At 30.6% G+C, this 18,745-nt stretch overlaps 1 protein-coding gene across 1 annotated transcript in view; it reads right to left on the bottom strand.

The window, feature by feature from the left end:
* Nucleotides 1–18,745, bottom strand: part of PSPC1 (paraspeckle component 1) — a 56,093-nt gene that overhangs the window by 3,100 nt on the left and 34,248 nt on the right. Inside the window, exons 7-8 of the mRNA XM_074303717.1 lie at nt 3,767–3,824; nt 140–309 (exon numbers count right to left, since the gene is read on the bottom strand). Of these exons, the coding sequence (XP_074159818.1) occupies nt 140–309; nt 3,767–3,824 (228 nt within the window). The remainder of the gene's footprint in view (nt 1–139; nt 310–3,766; nt 3,825–18,745) is intronic.

Below are 18,745 nucleotides of genomic sequence, written 5' to 3'. Positions count from 1 at the left end.
CAAAAGTATGTTTATTCTTGCCAAATTTGCCTGTCTAAAAAAAAGATGCCAAATTATGTTAAGTGTGAAGTTATCTTTGGTGCAGAAGTGTATCATGATATAGCTGAATAGAGTTAAAATAAGTTTTATGATACATTACCACTGCTCCATTATCTGGCATCATTGGAGTTCCCATATTTGCAGCTCCTTCTGGTCCCAAGGCAGGACCAGGACCCAGAGGTGGGCCAGGTATAGTTCCTCTGTTGTTCATATTCATACCCATCATTGGAGGAGGACCTTGGTTACCAGCAGGTGCTGGGCTAAACGCATCTATGCAAAACAATCTATACTTAGAGCTGTCCTATCTTAGATTTTACATGCATTTAAAATAAAGTATTTAAAAGTTCTAAAACTCAAAATTTTTTATTGGTCAAAACCATTTTTCTTCAAAGGTTTGAAATATAGCTCAATAATCTGCTCCAAAATGGATTTTCCCCCCAATTATTGCCTCCAATGTAAAAAAAAGCAAATATAAAGCATCAAGTTTATTAAATTAAATGCAGTGCAGTAAGAAACTTCAATATTATATTACCATAGTTTCCCCAATTTAATTTTGTACCACTAGTGCCAATATAGTTTTCTAACAGCATGAAGGAAGTTCAGAGTAAATAATATCTAATATGGACTTTATACATTACATAGAAAATATATATTTATAGAGGTATAACAATGGAGGCAAATCACTGGGAAAAAATTCCCATTACCTTTCTAAGAGATGTAGCAGAAAAGACAAATTTCTGACTAGAAAAATACCAAAAACATTCCTATTTTTCTGTAATTACATAATACTAGTGGAAAACTATTTTAAAGTACAGTCACACCAGAATTCAAAAAGTAACAAGTAATTTTTTGTGAATGATATGGGGGGAGTAGGAGGGGAAAAGAAATACTATATCCTAGAGAAATAAAAAAATAACTTGACAGAATTTCAGGCGAGTTTCTAAATTCAAATCAAATATAAACAAATACAAATGAAATAGTAATATAACCAACTCATCAAAAAGCCTACTTTCGCAAACTTTCTTCTTTTCAATGAACCCATAATAGCATATATTACCAGAAATATGTTAAAATCTGGGACTTGTAATTGTCATATTACATAATTATTGTCATATTAATAATCTATCAGAGCATTTAAGCTATAAGTGGGGTATAAAACACCAAAACTAAGTACAAGGAATCTATAGAAGTACTTTATTATCCCCTTTTTTTGTAAAAATTTATAAATCAAGCGATTTCTATGAAATATTGAAAATATAGGCAGCTCCCAACTTACAGGTAATGAGTTGTTAGCCAATCAAATATTACTGACATTTTTCCTTTATGAATAGTATAGTATAGTAAGTAGGCTTTCAAACTAGACCTCCAAATTAATCTAACTCAGTCCGCATTTAATCCATATCAATTGTAGCAGTATTAAAGCTAATTGTGGATACTACTACTTTTAGAATTGAAACATTTTTTTCTTGTTCCTAGACCTATTAAAATATCCCATGTTTCAGAATTACTTACCTTCCCCCCTTCTTTCTCAATCAGAGTTCTATGGTAAAATCATCTGAACTAATTTATAAATTTATAATCTGTAAGCTGTAGCCCCTAACCTAATGATTAATCCAAATGAAGTGTTAGAAATGTAACAAGCAATGTAAAGCAAATGAAAAAATTAAAAATAATTTTTAAAAATTCCTCAAAAAAGATGATTTAAACCTGCCATAGGATCAGATCAATTCTACCTAAATTATTACTGCTTTCCTCAACTTTTTCACTCAACTCCTTTGGGAGCACAAAAATTCTTTAAAACATCAAATGTCAAATGTCAAAAACATCAAATGGTCAAATGGCATTGGTGGTAAAGTCTCCTAAAGCATTAGGATAGATGAGGTTATTCATTTTGGATAGGTTGTTCTTTCCAACTTACAGATAAGTTAGGGACTGCCTATATTTAAAGTCTAAATCGATACTACTGAATGATACTACTGAAAAAAATTTAAGCTACCTGATTCTTTCTTGTTAAAGCAAAAAAAAACAAACAAAAAAAAACTACCTATGTGGTAGTTAAGAAATGGAAGAACTGAAAAAGAATTTTAACTCTAACAAATACATTATTTTACTCTATGGAACTAAAAACAAGATTTTAACACCTCCCCCAAAAAACCAACCAAACAAACAAACAAAAAAAAAAAAAAAACCACACCTCTTTATAAAAGTGAACTTAATATTATATATCACCTAGTCAATGAATCAAATGAAATTTGATTCAGTCTTTTTGAAATAACAGAAAGATGAAAGATTGATTTTAAAATAGTCAGGAATCATATTTCTAGCAAACAACCAGTCAGAAAGAAAACTTCCTTAAGAAAGAACTGATAGGAAACATAACTAGCAATTCCTATTGTCTAAACTAGCCGTCTAAATTGAATTCCAGTATATTCCTACTACTCTTCCATTAATCTTGTCAACTTAGTCCATGCTAATGGACTATAATGAATCCTTCAACCCCTCCTACATTAAATAGGGGAAAAAAAAAAAAAAAAAAAAAAAAAAAAAAAAAAAAAAAAAAAAACCTTGGAATACTGAGAGATATTTATACTTACAAAGAAAAAAAAAAAGCTAAATTTTAATATCCAAAAATAAAGGATTTCTGGAAACAAACTGAAATTTTTTGCACTCTTTATCTACTTTTTCAAATTGTACTATTCATCCCTATTAAAAAACAAAAACTTCTCTATTTCAGGGACTTCTGCATTTTCCATGATTTTCTAATATTAATAGCTTGAACTCTTAAAATGCAGTCTCATCTTGAAAGTGCTCCAGTCTATAATGATCATCCCCCATCTTAACAAATTTTGAAATTAGCCTCCATTTCAAATTAATCTTATTATATTATTTAACTGTAAAACACAACTTTTTTGTTTTATATGTGTATATAAAACAAAAAGTTGCATGTATATATGTGTGTGTGTGTGTGTATATATATATATGTTTATACAGACATATATACATATACACACACACATATATGGAAAATAAAGTTCCCTGAAGGAAGAATCCAGAAATAATAGATTTTCAATTAACTCTGTATGACATGTTAATAAGCAATGGTAATATATAATGATAATAAATGTTATAATTTAAGGATGCTTTGATTTAAAAAGAAGCAGTAAGGTAATTTTTGAATTATTTTCAATTTACCTCAATTTGAATTGAATGAATTTACAAATTCTAAGAAGGGTCTTGCTGGCCTCAATATAAAAAAGATCACATAAAAGGGAGGCTGAATGTAGTAAGACTATCTGAATCCCTTCCCATCACCCATGCATAGTGTAAGATGGTCCTAGGAAATACTCATGAAGATTTGTCATTTATAATTAATTTTTACTTTTTAGCAAAGTTAGTAAACTTTATAACTGCTTTCAAAAGTTTTGAGGAACTAAACTTTTTGAAAATAAAAGCTTCTTAGAACTACTGACCCTCAATTAAAAAAAAAAAACAAAAACAGGTCCATTTAGTGTTTTAAATTTAAAATTCAGTTTCTTCTGGGCATATTACTTAAAAACATTTAATTGTAATTGACTGTTTAAGAAATATACCTTATTTTACTATCAACACAAAAGTACTAATTCCATGAATTTATTAGTCTGTCATTAAAAAGTAAACACCATAAATAACATATACAGTCCCAAAGAATTTAAGTAAGTTACAGAAGCCTTTTGCTTCAAATCCCTACCTCCCATGTTTATTGCTCCACGGGGACCCAAATCACCCATTCTCATTTCCTGTTCTCTCTGTAAGTAAACATAGTTGTCACAGTCAACCTATCGATCTTATGATTTTATATTTCCCATCTAAAATAAAACAAAAGATTAAATTTGGACAGCATTTTCCATTATAAAAGTACAAAAAAAAATTTTTCAATCACTATTAGAAGTACTAAATCAACCTAAAAAAAAAAAAAAAAAATTCCAAGATTTTAGTATACATTATTACAAATGCCAATATTGTTCACACTACAAGAATAATGTCATGAAAATGTCAATATCTTCAATTATTTTTCCAATTGCTACAATGTTCATTTTTTTTAAACACTCCAAAACTTCTATCTCATACAACACAAAACCAACTATTACTTAGTATTAGTAATTTCCATCCCAAGTCATAATATTGGAAATCCCTGTTTTCATGCAATACTAACTTCTAAACAAAATTCTTTAAAATTTCAAATAGGATTTATCCCTTAACTTTATTCCAACTATCTTTTTCAACTAAATAGACTGATAAAATTTGAAGTTCCCTCCCCAACCTGAGTTTTCCCTGCAACACTAATATAATGTGGCTAATCAAGATAACATCTCTGTATAAAAAATGCTCAGGCATTGCAGAGCAAGTCATATAAAGATGATGATTTTTAAAAGTCACAAGACATATCAGACAAAAAACTCCCTTCAATAAAGCACTAGATGTAAGGAAGTAAAAATGTCCAATGCACTTCATTGTGTACTTCAACTTTGCTAGATCAACCTAAACACATGATAGGACTAAATCTTCGGACATTTCCTGTGAAACTATGCAGTCAATGGAGTAGCATCACCAATCTGGTATTGGTTAGCTTTTTTCTCCTTCAAAATGCAGAAAATATTTGCAGTTCACTGATACTAAACTTGCCTCATTAATTTATTTACATAACAATTACTTACAAAGTCCTTTCATATTAGACTATCACTTTTTTTTGCACCTGCCAAAATACTTGAAAACAAGCCTCCATTAGGCAACCCTCCAAAATTCCATTTCACATGAAAAATGGCTTAAAACGAAAGCGATACACAGATGTTTCAATGTTGTACCATGAGTTACTTCACTTAAGATGCTCTAATTCCCAGAAAATTTCTTAGCATGAACACACATACATAAAGTGTATCAAATATTCAATGTAGCCTAGCAGGGACTTCAACCAGGATCATTTTTTAGCCTGGTAATCCATCACTTATTTAGCATCAAAGAATAATAACAACATAGTTGGACATTCATAATTTGGGGGGAATGTATTATAAAGTACTGAGTCCTGTAAGAAATATTTTTAATAATAACCTTTTTGAAGTATTTCTTTTCTAGTTACTTCCTTAGGTACACTGAACTATTGAACAAGATTTAACATTTATTTAAAGACAAAGTCATCATTAGTTATTAAACAGTGTATAGCATAATGTGTGACTAAAAATTTGACTTTTAGCATTTTGATTTAACATGAAAAATAAATTTGTTTTATAATCAAAGTGTCCTGCTTATATCATGCCTAATCAACTAACCCCCTCTCATCAAGAACAGAAATAAACTGAAGAATCAACTCCTTTGCACTCTAAAATATGGAAATTTTAGGGGTCTTATGAAAAAAATGAATTAAAAATCAAAAGCTTTTTTACTTAAGAGTAAAAACAGATGAGGGGTGGAGGTGAGAGCATAGTTTTCTTAATTTACTATTACTCTACTTTAAAACTTTATTGATATATCAGAAAATAAATTTCATATATTTATTTCCTAGGACCTAAGACCTACATACGAGTTTAATATTTGACTAACATTAAATCTATTATCAATATGGACTACTATAATGACAGGTAATGAATTTCGTGAAATATCTTGTTACCTTTACATAAAATGCTTCTTGTCTTAGAAACTAAAGATGGTTGTTTTTTAAGGTCAAAAAGTCTATATAAAAAAAATCTATAGGAACATTATGTTCATGTTTTCTAGGTAAAACATTTTTCTTATTGTAAAGAAATCAGAGCTGACTGCAATAATCTCAGTGTAGAAACATCAACTTGATCTTAGATCTGGTTTATACATAATGGTATCTCCTTATGAAACTCAATAGTTTTCATTGCAGACATAAATAGCTAACCTGACATATTATACCCCATTACTTCTAAGGATGTCCAAAACTAAGTCTTCAAAAGACAGCTATTTTGCAAAAAAAAAATCACCCTCAATTAAGTCAATAGGGTATAAGTTATAATTCTAAATCATTTATACTTGTTTCATATCCACAAAACCAAGAAAAGTCAATCCTCCTTCTCCTGCTTAACATCATTTATTAGTCCTCTTCAAGGCTAATGGCCACTTCTCTAAGTGGATTGAAGCAGGATACTTTTTGGTAACCTGGAAAGGGGACAGAGTACAAGTATTGAGTTGAATTGCTTTTCATCTGGGATAAATAGCTATCTAGCTATAAAAGGAAATTTCAACAAGCAGGAGTTGAAAATGTTTTTCATTTTATGTAGAAATTTAAAAGTCAAAGCTCTTCCTAATGTGCATTATACAAAAGGTAAGAAACAATTCTATTTTTAATAGCGGTCCTGCCCAACACACACTTAATACATAAATTCTCAAAGGCCTTTATCACCATTTTTCTTTAGTACTTACGCTTTTCAACGTTCATTAAATTAAGAGGTAGTCTGCAACAGGTTTTTGTTTTTGTTAAAAACAATGAACAATTATTGACTGACAAATTATAACATATTTTCATCACCTTTTCAAATCTCAACAGTGAGAATTAGACCAAAAAAGACTATCCTTCTACAATTAAGAAAGCTGTAATTAAAAGAAAAATACTTCCAAGGGGCACACAAAATCCATGCTGAAATAAAGAGCTGGGAAGAAAATTCAAGATGACAGGTTATTTACCAAGCAATATAATAGCGGAAAATAATCGGGGTAAGGGGAAGGAGAAGAGGAGGAAAGCCTCAAAAATGATTTAAAAGGAAAGTTTAACACTGCTAATATTGTGGGAATTTATAATAAAAGAGGTTACAAATGTTATCAATATATCAGAAAGATTCAGAATTGCTAAATTTCTTTTTTCACCTTAACTGAAAAAATTACTAAACAAAGTATCCCTTATAAGGCTACACAAACATAATTTTATAGCAATTTTAAAATTACATTTTGACTAACAAAAGCCTCATATCAAGCAGTCAAGTGAAAATCAAAGCAACAAAAACTTTTCAAATGGAATGCTGATTTTCAAAACAAAATCACAAACAAATCAGAAGTACATTATTTATTAAAGATTTTCCGCATCTTGAAGTCTCTTATTAACAGAACTTTTTCAATGTTACTTTTTATAGGACTGAACAACATTAGCCTTTTATTTATAAGAAGCCTGTCTATAAACATTACTCTGACAATACTTGGGAAGTTCCAAGCAAAATTGATTCTTCAATGTCAGAAGCAAAATAAAATCAAGATATCTATGAAATGATGAGCTAATTGAAGGAATTTCACATGTAATTTGAGGACACAAGAAAAATATTACAGAGCCTGACTGAAAGAAAACTAACATTGTCTAATTTTTATGTTGGTGAGGAAAAAAAAAAAAACAAACAAAACTTTATTAATAAATGTATCAATATTTCAGAAGTAATACATTTGGGGGGGGGGGCAACTAGATGGCACAATGGATAGAGCACCAGCCTTGAATTCAGGAGGACTAGAGTTCAAATCTGGTCTCAGACACTTAACACTTTCTAGCTGTGTGACCCCAGGCAAGTCACTTAACCCCAGCCTGGGGGGGGGGGTGGGGGTGGGGAGGAGAAAGAAGTAATAATACATTTGTCCACAAGTACTATAATCTTGTATTCAGGTAGAATATATGGTAAGTTTAGAGTGTTTAATTCCCTAGTTTTTCTTTTGAGGAATCAGAATTTAAGAGGAGGAAAACAGGATCAGGAAAACATTTAAGAATTTGAAGTCAAGGAATAGCGACTGAAATCCTTAATACTAAATAAGATCCTGTGGACTTATAAAAAATGCTCTCCCTCATCCACTTAAAAACTAACAAACTTGAGAGAGCAAAGATACTGCCTATAATATACTATACATCTACATGAAGGAAAAACTATTATTATTCTGTGTTAAAATACAGGTGGTTCATCAATGCAACTCACCTTTCTCATTAGAAGTAAACACAAAGGATAGAAAATTGAGAAATAATGGATAGTAAACAATGGACAATGTTTATGAGCTAAAAATATCTAAATAAAATCATTGTATTGGTATGAGTCAAATAACATGCCTACTTAGTAAATTATTTACTTATTAGAATATGATAAAGCCAAACTTTCCAAAAAACAAAATACCCAACAACTTTAGTACTGCATCTTATCCCACTCCAAAATAATTAGAAGTACTCCATGTTAATATCTTATTTCCAAATAGATGCTAGCAATTCTATGTATCAGGAGAATCAACCATTGGAAAATAACCCTTTTGTTCAATATGCATAAACCTTATAATAGTAGATTCTAGACAAAGCCCAAATATTGATGTAAAAACATATTTAACTAGGGTTTTAAAATCCATACCTGTTTAAAATGGAACAGCAGAGATGGACAATTATATTCTGCCAAACAGAACCGCATCCTGCCCCACATCCTACAAAAATAATTACTTACCCATCTACAATTTTTGCCACTTGATTTCTTGTCACACCCTGAAGAAGGAATAGAGTAGCCACCCAATAGAAAAGACATAGAAAAGGACTAGGGAGCTCAAAGTCAGCTATGCTGCTTGATTTCATAATGTAAAAATCTAATGTATGAATAAATAGTGAAACACCAATTTCAAACCAAGTTTACAACCAGTGGTACACCCCCCAAAAAAAAAAAAAAAGAAAGAGAGAGAGAGATAGAGAGAGAGAGAAAAGAAAGAGAGGAAGGAAGGAAGGAAGGAAGGAAGGAAGGAAGGAAGGAAGGAAGGAAGGAAGGAAGGAAGGAAGGAAGGAAGGAAGGAAGGAAGGAAGGAAGGAAGGAAGGAAGGAAGGAAGGAAGGAAGGAAGGAAGGAAGGAAGGAAGGAAGGAAGGAAGGAAGGAAGGAAGGAAGGAAGGAAGGAAGGAAGGAAGGAAGGAAGGAAGGAAGGAAGGAAGGAAGGAAGGAAGGAAGGAAGGAAGGAAGGAAGGAAGGAAGGAAGGAAGGAAGGAAGGAAGGAAGGAAGGAAGGAAGGAAGGAAGGAAGGAAGGAAGGAAGGAAGGAAGGAAGGAAGGAAGGAAGGAAGGAAGGAAGGAAGGAAGTGAAGGAAGTGAAGGAAGTGAAGGAAGTGAAGGAAGGAAGGAAGGAAGGAAGGAAGGAAGGAAGGAAGGAAGGAAGGAAGGAAGGAAGGAAGGAAGGAAGGAAGGAAGGAAGGAAGGAAGGAAGGAAGGAAGGAAGGAAGGAAGGAAGGAAGGAAGGAAGGAAGGAAGGAAGGAAGGAAGGAAGGAAGGAAGGAAGGAAGGAAGGAAGGAAGGAAGGAAGGAAGGAAGGAAGGAAGGAAGGAAGGAAGGAAGGAAGGAAGGAAGGAAGGAAGGAAGGAAGGAAACTAAGCACATTAAATATGTTATACATAAAATTGTGGACATAATTAGAAATATCAAGTTTGGGTGTTAATTGTTCTGAAAGTATACTTTTTCTTTCAGGAAAAAAACCCTCACATATTTAAAATAGTTCTGCCAATTAAATTTCTTCAATACTTGGTTCATTAAATATTTACACAAAAATATTAGAAATATGTACCCATTTCTATAGACAAAACTTATTAAGTTATATAAGTTATTTTTTGGTGGTCTTTCTTCCAACCTTTTGATTATGTCAACTGAATTTAGTAAATAAATTTTCTACTTTCCGACAATTAAGTTATTAACATTATCAAAATAAATTATTCTTTAAAACAGCATATATATTCCAAGTATGAAAACTACGTATCAATCTCCATTCTGAAAGTAATGCTTATTAATAAGGTACCAAGTTACCAAAATAAACTTAAGAGTAAGGAAAAAAAATATTTTTTAGAGCAAAATTATGAGTTAGAACCAACCACAATATAAACATGAAGGAAAATACGGACTTAAAGCAATTTTAAAAACCAATTCTTGGTTTTTAAAATAATTCTACTAGAATTATTGATATAGTTTCTTTCAGAGATAAAGAGATCATGATAATTATGTTACTATAACAATGTTGTAGAAATAATGACTGCATTTTATCATATTCAATTTCTTTTTGAAATTTCATTGGATTAAGTACTTAAATTAATTATATGGCAAGGATTAAATTTCAAAGCTACAGTAATATAAAGAAATGCAATTACTCTGGTAGAGTTAATTAGGATGGAGATATGCAAATAAGAGGTATGATTGGTAGCTCATGTTGGATCACTTTCAATGTAAATGAGTTAAGGGTGCTATAAAACAAAATTCATTGTACCTAGAATTGAATGAATGATGGTTGTTTTACTTTAGTATGTAACAGTATGAAATTTGTTCTCAGCAATTATTTCTAAATATTAACAGAAACAGAAGTACATACCATATTAAAATCCACTGGTTTCAATGACATTTTTTTAATGCTAGTTGTAAGTCAAATGAAACAAAATTCACCCCCCCCAAAATTATAAAATTAACAAAAACTTATTTTTCACAAAGGATTTTCCATATACATATGCTAATAGTGAGAGAAGGAAAAAGGAGCACAAACAGAAATAAAAACAAAAAATTTTAATGTACCTTGTCCATAATTTAGAAAACAGATGATATAACCCCACCAACCCCCCCCCAAAAATAAAAAAGCATTCTTACCCACTTTTATTTTAAAACAATACCAACTTATTTTGCATTAGTATTAATACTGGTTTATTGTTACTTTCCCGAAATTTACTAGCAATTTTCTCACTGAATATTATTAGACAATTCTCAACTTTCTTCATTTATTAGCTACAACGTTAGGTAGCATTCAGTAAGTTTTAAAATTACCTTTGATTGTATAAGAAATGGCACTTGACAGGACAATCAACTTCCAATTTTATTTATAAAGTTAGAAGAACTTTTCAATCAGGCTTTATGTATTTGTGTATATATATTTGTGTGCATGTATATATGAATACATATGCATGCACAAATATATACATAGGGGAGGGAGATGGGGGACATTTCACTGGCATAAAGAAATTTCTTGCGCCTCAGCAAACTGTACCCTTAAACTTAATCGTTTTAGAGAGCTAGTTGGAGCACTTGGGAGTTTAAATAATTTTGCCCAAACTCACACAGCCAGTATTAGTCAATGTTAAGAGTAGAATTCAAATATTCTTGATCCCCAAACTGATTTACTATAATGTGAAGTGCCCCAAAAAGTATAAAAACAAAAAAATAAAATAAAATAAAATAATTATGCCAACACTAATTAAAAATATTGCTATAATAAAGGTGTTTTTCCTAAATGATAAATTAGCATATGTAACTATAAAAACAATTAAATCTTAATTACTAAATGTATTAGTATGTTTTACAAGTATTACAAAAATAACATTAGTTAACCATATCTTGTAGTGAAATGTTTAAACAAGAATTTACCATAGGGATGAATACTTATTCATAATCATGGGACATTTATTGCACTCAAGTGCAATTAAAAAGCCAACCTCCACTCCACCTAAGATTTGACATTATTCACAATTTACAACATATGACAATACCATACCATTAAAAAGGGATATCCACTATCTACAATCATCCAATATAGCTTCTTATGCCTCTTATATCTCATTAACTCATTAGGAGCAACACTATACATCTTCAAGTTCTAAATGCTGTGGACAATGGTGAAAATGGAAGAGCAAATGTTATATATGAAACAGCCTAAGAAGGAAAAAAAAAGTGTATTTTAAATTATTTTAAAAGCAACAACTTTTCTACAAAAAGCTAAAATAGAATAACATTTATAAGTCAAGTGAAATATTAAAGAAATGAAAGCCTACTATACACTGTATTCCCACGTATATATATTTTACAAATGTGAGCAAGTAATTTAAAAAAATTTTTTTACAAAGGCTAATTTCCAAAAGGAGGTAGAAAATGTTTCTTTCAAATGAGTCACTTTCAGAGTATTATTTAAACATTAAAAATATCATTCTAACACTAAAATAACCTAAGTCTACATAATGATCTCTGAGTTGTCTTCAATGGTGGTAAGCAAATAACCCAAAGGTGAGACAAAGTTTTGTAAACAGCCACAATCCATTCAGAAGCAAATATTTTAAGTATTAAATATAAACCAAGATATAGCATTAAAGTAACAACTGATTTTCTTATGCAGACTGTACAGGGACTCTGAAGACAATTTGAATGAGGAAATACCAATTGTTTTGAGCAACAACCATCTATATTCAAGCAGCAGAAAACATGCTTCCCATGAACGATGTGAATTGTTATTTTCTGGTTCTTAAACTTTGTTATGCCTATTAATCTTGGATTTCTCCAAAGTCTGTTATTCCGAACCCCCTTCTTTTATCACTTTATAATGTCTAACTTTGCAAATGATTTATAAGACAGGTAAGTCTCTTTCCTGAATTATAATCATGCATCACTCCAACTTCTTTTACAACATCTCAATCTGACTGACTTATATACCAAATTGGCCTTTTCAAAACTGAATTCATTTCTATCCACCAAAATCATCCTTTCTGCAAAGATTCCTTATTTTTGTCAAGGACACCTACTAACTTTCCTCCAAGTCTTCAAAGTATGCAAACTTTGGTGTTATCATCACAGTCACAATTTATAATCTTATCATTCCTCAGATAAATTACAAAAGTTATCTTTATAAGTGTCCTCCCTAACTCTCTCTCCCTACCAAATCCATCTTTTACTCGGTTGCCAATAGGATTTCCTGAAGTGTAGATAGCACCATGTGTCCTTTGACTTCCACACAATTATCAATTTCTCCATATTTCATCAGTTTCCTACTCTATTGTCCCCACCACCACTTTTTTCAACCTCTTATAAACTCTACTACCTTGCATACACTCTACAATCCAACTATCTAGGCTAATTTGCTGATTTTCCCTGAAATGCTCTGCACCACACCACTTTCTTTACGACTCAGTCTGGGACTCAACTCCTGAAGGAAGCCTTTCCTGGCCTCCCAAGTTGCTAGTGCTTTTCCCCTCTGAGGGGTCTTTCTTTTTTTCTATGTATCTTATTTATATGTTGCCTTTCATCTCTACCTCTACCTATACATGAGTTCCTTAAAGAATGGAATATCTTTGTCTTTCTTTGTATTCTCAATGCTTAGAAAAGTGTCTGATACTTTCTTAAACACTTCTTTACCATGAAATGAAAATTTAAAGCTGCTTACCTATACAATTTAATCTAACTATGGCAAAAGTTCAAAGTCCAGTATTACCAGAAATTAAAATATATTATCAAAAGAAAAAACTGTCCAATACAAAAAACAAACAACACACATATGCACCCAAAAAACACTTTTTTGCACACCAGATTATGTCTCTAGTAAGGTATATTTTGATTGATTTCAAATTTCAGAAGTCTTTAATCTTCATTAAAATGTACTAAATGTTAATATACTAAAGTGGGGTTTAGAGGAAATATTTATATTAAGTTATTATAGTGTGGATTTTCCAGTCAATAATAACTTTTTCTGATAAATTAAAATTAAATACATATTTTGTGAGCATGTTTTTCTTCAATTCCTCTATGCATATCAATCTGAAGTTAAAATTAATTTAAACTGAGAAAAATTAATTAAAGCAAATGAACACAAACTAAAAAGTTGGTCTACTTTGATTTTTGTTTTAAAAGATAGGTAACTAAGACTTACCTTAACTCGCGTAGCTCAAATAAAAATAGTATGACTTAACAAATACAGGGACCAATACAATAATAATTAATCCAGAAACCAAGATTTTATATGCATTATCATGTCAGCAACAAGAGCTTTCATTTGGGATATTTTTAATGGATTATAAAACCAGAAAAAAAAAAAAAAATGGAAAATTGCCTTCAAAAGTTTACTATTTGAAGGGAAATTGCTCTACAGAGCCAAAATTATTCCCAGATTACCCTTCTTCAAAAGCAACATATATGTGACTCAACTCAGCTAAATACATCCTAGTCATTACTGAAGAAATTTCCCAAGTTCTAATACTGATGCTACATTATCAAATAAATAAATTTATATTCAATTAACTCCCTTAAATATAGTCACACATCACAGAAATATTAGATTCACTCAACAGCTACAGTGAGGACCTGAAATAGTGCAAAAAGTTTTTTTTCACTTAAGTCTAACCAGATTCCTGAAATTCTAAATTTAAATTAAAGGGAAAAAGTTTTGAAAGGGATATTATTGGAGAAGAAAGAGAAATAAAAATGAATCAAAATCTCATATAAATTCCCTTTTGTTCCTACCTCTAAAACTAAAGTTCACATTGTTCGATTGGCTTATCCAACTTATAAAATGACCAGGTAGGACTAGAACCAAGATTCTCTTGGGACTTTTAGTATACTACTCAACTAAAATCATATTGCTTATCCCAGCCCACAAACAGGTAGAAATAAGTGTAGTCAACAGAATGCAATATACCACATGAATTTCCACAATAAATGGTTATTAAGGTCTACAGTCCTAGAATACTACTGGCAGCCTTCTTTTATATTGTACTGTTAAACTCATTGTAAATAAACTGCATTAAACTCCAAATTCTTCTGTAATTCATCCCCCGAAAAAACAGCTATTTGTACTACTTTACAAAATAAAATCTGCATTCCAAAAAGCCAGAATTTCTCATTTTCTTCAAAATATGCTATGTATTTATTTCTTCCCTCTGTGCCATTGCAAATACCTCTATTCTCCTTCCTCAATATTTCTGTAAAACATTCTTAGTTTGATGTATAAAATCATTTTCATGAAATCTCTTCAACTACTCTAGCTACCCCAAATTTGTTCCTATTTAGCTAATTTGTTCCTAATTAGCTAATACCTCAATTTAACAAATACACAAATGTTTCTGATCAGGCTCTCTACCTTGATTTTTAAAATTCTAGATACTTTTTATTATAATAGGCATTTTAATTTCCTGACAAATTTAAATAGAAAACAATAGACACCTTTTATTATAGCAGGCATTTTAATTAATTTCCTGGCATATTTAAAGAGATAAAAAGGGTCTTCTAAATTATTCGATTAAAAAAAGCTAATATACTAATCACACCATTTTCAATTTGTTGAAAAAGTTACTCTCTGTGCTCTAGTTTTATAGTCAAGTTACAAATCAAGAAACTTTTAATGAAACCATTGTTTTCAAGTAAAATATCATAAATTTATTATCTATCCTTTAGATCTGCTGGTATGTCTTAAAATATAGCTCCAAACAATCTCGATCCATTTGGTCCAGAAATATATTCACCAATTTTTAATATCTAACTGACCTATATGACTTCAAGTTTTACAAGGAGTTTTATCTATTTTCTCAAGCTCTATAAGAACACAGATTATGCCATTCTTTATAAATGCATCCCAAATACCTAACAGTACCTAACACAAAGTATGAGCTAGATAGTTGACTGGTTATTATCTCATTTTATAGATGACACAATTGAAAAACAGTTAAGTGATTATTTGACATATCTATGGTCACAAAGCAATGACATGTCAGTAGACACAAATCTCTCCTGCCCGAGTCCAACTACATACAGCATTCTTTATGCTATAGTATGCGGACTTCCTGATCCTTTTCTAAAGCCTGCAAGACATATATGTAGTACAAAAAAAAAAAAAAAAAAAAAAAAAAATAACCCCCAACTGCAAAAGTGCAATAGATTTTATTTAAATGACCAAGGGAATAGCCTCAAAGTAAGATTTTTATAAATATTGTTTAATGTTATCTCTGCCTAGCATGGGGAAGAGGAAGAGAAAATTCTGACCAAATAAGGTAAAAGTTTAGAAGCAGAATGAGAGATGGAGTGTGTAAGGATTATGCCTTTGTTTTTCTGTTATAAATTTCTTTCCAAAGTTCAGAAGTTAATATAATCACATCTTCTGAGGTCAAGTAATTAACCCTTAAAGATTTTTACCATGAGGATCAAATGGATAATTTTAAAATACCATTAAAAAATTAATCAGCATCATCATCTATCCTGGCTGCCACTTATAAGAACTTAGGAAACTTTTAAGAAACCCATTTAAATTTTTAAAATTAGCTTATGTCTACATTATTATTCATTCTCCTTTATTCATCTACTTCAAGGTGCTCCAATGGTACATTATTCCTTATGCACTATGTGTACCTGCCATATCTATGGAAATTATACCCCTTTAATTTTCTTATCAAGGTGAGATTTGGTTCATTATTTAATAGGATTAAGAAAATTCAAATCTAAAATGAAACAGATGATTTATTCTTACCATCTCATTTTACAAAATGATTAAAGAAAAATAGGAGACATTAAATCACTAGCTCAAGTCAAATAGAAAGGTAGAAGCTAATGACTTCTAACTAGAGTTTTTTTCTACTACATCATATAAAGAATGAACATTTTCCATTGTTGCCATTTGGTTTCTTTCCAACTGTCCCCAAATTCATCACTAAGTCCTGAATCAAACTAAAGTTTCCTATTCTTCAATGTACACATCCTTCATTTAACAAATTTGTTAATTAACATTCCCAAAATTTAAATATTCTTAGATCTACTTCTCTAGTGATGAGCCCACAATCTCCAGGGACCATTCATTTGTTTTCCTACATCCCAAATATGTAGAACTTAGTATGAAGTTAGGATTAGTTGAATAAATTACCAGAACCACCAGAAAGATAAGGAAAAAAGGCATTTTTGGTGTTTTGAAATCATACACTTTAAGCAAATAAAGTCACAAATATAAAGGTCTATGCATTCTTCAACAATATTGCCCAATCTAAACTAAGAGAGGTTAGGATCACTGCTGACCATAAGAACAAATACAGCTCTCTCACAAATTTGATGATTCATCGCTTGCCTGAAAGGAGGTAATTATTGTGTCAAAGAAGTCCTTTTCTCTCAGCTCCTGTTAAGACTAAATAAAAATCCTGTTTATGTTAACGTATATAATTAGACAGATGACATCATTTAGAATTTCAAAAATTAGTAACACAGTGTACCAGTAAAAATTTGATTTTTTTTGGGAGGGGGGGATTTATTTTGACTCATTATTTTGGATTTAAATATACTGATTTTTTTCTTTAAAAAAAATCATTAAGAAATACAAGCCATTTTATGAGAGATCAAATTGTTTTGTAAGAATTCTATGTGCATGTGTGTATATATATGTATATATATATATATGTATCTTTTATATATACACACATATAATACATATACACACACTTAGCAGTACATCAAGAAAAAGAACACTTTCTAGGGGGCTGAGGGATCATAGGAACAAAACCATTCATTCAAAGCAATAAATCAACTATTAAATCATCATAGTTATTTTTCTACCCTGTCTGCCCCCCCCAAAAAAAAAATCAACTTGCAGCAATGCCATTTGACTAGAGTCTTGGGATCCCCACTGACTATTATGACAAGAAGGTTGGTACTAATTTACAATAACAACTAAAACTCGGTGCGCAACTTCTCATTTTGATCTCATTTCCAAGAACTACTTTGAAATTTTAGATGTATGACTAAAGTTAATTTCCAAAAATTATAAAATTGAGCAAGAAACTCATAATAAATTATTAGTTAAAAAGTTTTAAAAATAGTTTTGACACAACAATTCTAATGGTCTAAATACCATGCTTTACCAATGTCCTCAACTCTCAAAAGTTATAAAATGTATGAAAACTAAAGGTGAAGATGTTCTTAAAAATAGTTTTTAGCAAATTACATCTGAAATCAAATTGTTATTTGTCTCAACAACTATCCCTTTTAAATTTTTCCAGTCAAAAATTCAAAGGAAAATTGCTCCAGTAATTGGTTTCATATATAAGTCATCAATCCATCAAAAAAGTACTTACCCTTAACTAAACTTTTATAGCATCAAGGTGTATGCATATTAAATATTTCATAGTTAATATATAACCCTCAAAATTTTTGATAAAGTGAACTTAAAAATTTTGTACATTTCTAACACACCGACTCTTTTCCAATGATGAAGAGATTGAGTTCTCAAAGCCTATTTGAAGTATGACAACAAAAAACCTTAGAAAAATACTGGCCCTAAATTAGAATTATATTCTCTTTTGTTCCATGATCACCATCATTTGAGAGACTCCACTAATCCAAAAGAATCAACTATAAAGAGATGGATTTTTATGGGAATGAGTGGTAGAGGAACAGTGAAATTTCTCAAGATGGGGTTGATGAGAAATTGTGCCAGAAGCAATGAAATCAGATTATTGAAGAATTAACAACTCTAACAACAGTTATCTAAGCAATAATTAACAATGCAGAATAAAAAGGTACAACTCATTCCTGCTTATAGTTAATTAGCTTTTGAGAACCTTCTATGACTTAATAGAACATAAAAGATTATTTTTCTGCCAGAAGGTTTAAACAAATTTTCTCCCAAGATGACCACTGCTAAGATTCTAAATTATAAATAGTTATATAGTTATCAACATAAAGTGTAAACTGGTCACATAAAGAAATATAGTAATTTTTTCAAAATATAATTTCAGATGAAGTAATATTTGATTTATGATGAGTAGTATATGGCTACTAAGAAAAAGTTTTAGATTTCTTAACACAAATAGGGCTAGAAATTTGACTTTTTAAAATATAGGCAATTGTAAATTGAAGATGAGTTAATATTCTCTTCACTACTGAAAAACAAATGATAAGAAATATCTCCATCATAAGTTTTTATCATGTCAAAAATAAACTATCTTTATTTCCCTCCACCCCCTTAT

The sequence above is a fragment of the Sminthopsis crassicaudata genome, chromosome 3 (genome assembly GCF_048593235.1).
Source record: "Sminthopsis crassicaudata isolate SCR6 chromosome 3, ASM4859323v1, whole genome shotgun sequence".
NCBI lineage: Eukaryota > Metazoa > Chordata > Mammalia > Dasyuromorphia > Dasyuridae > Sminthopsis > Sminthopsis crassicaudata.
Note: the sequence above shows the minus strand (reverse complement) of the source record. Positions and strands in the feature narration are given on the sequence as shown.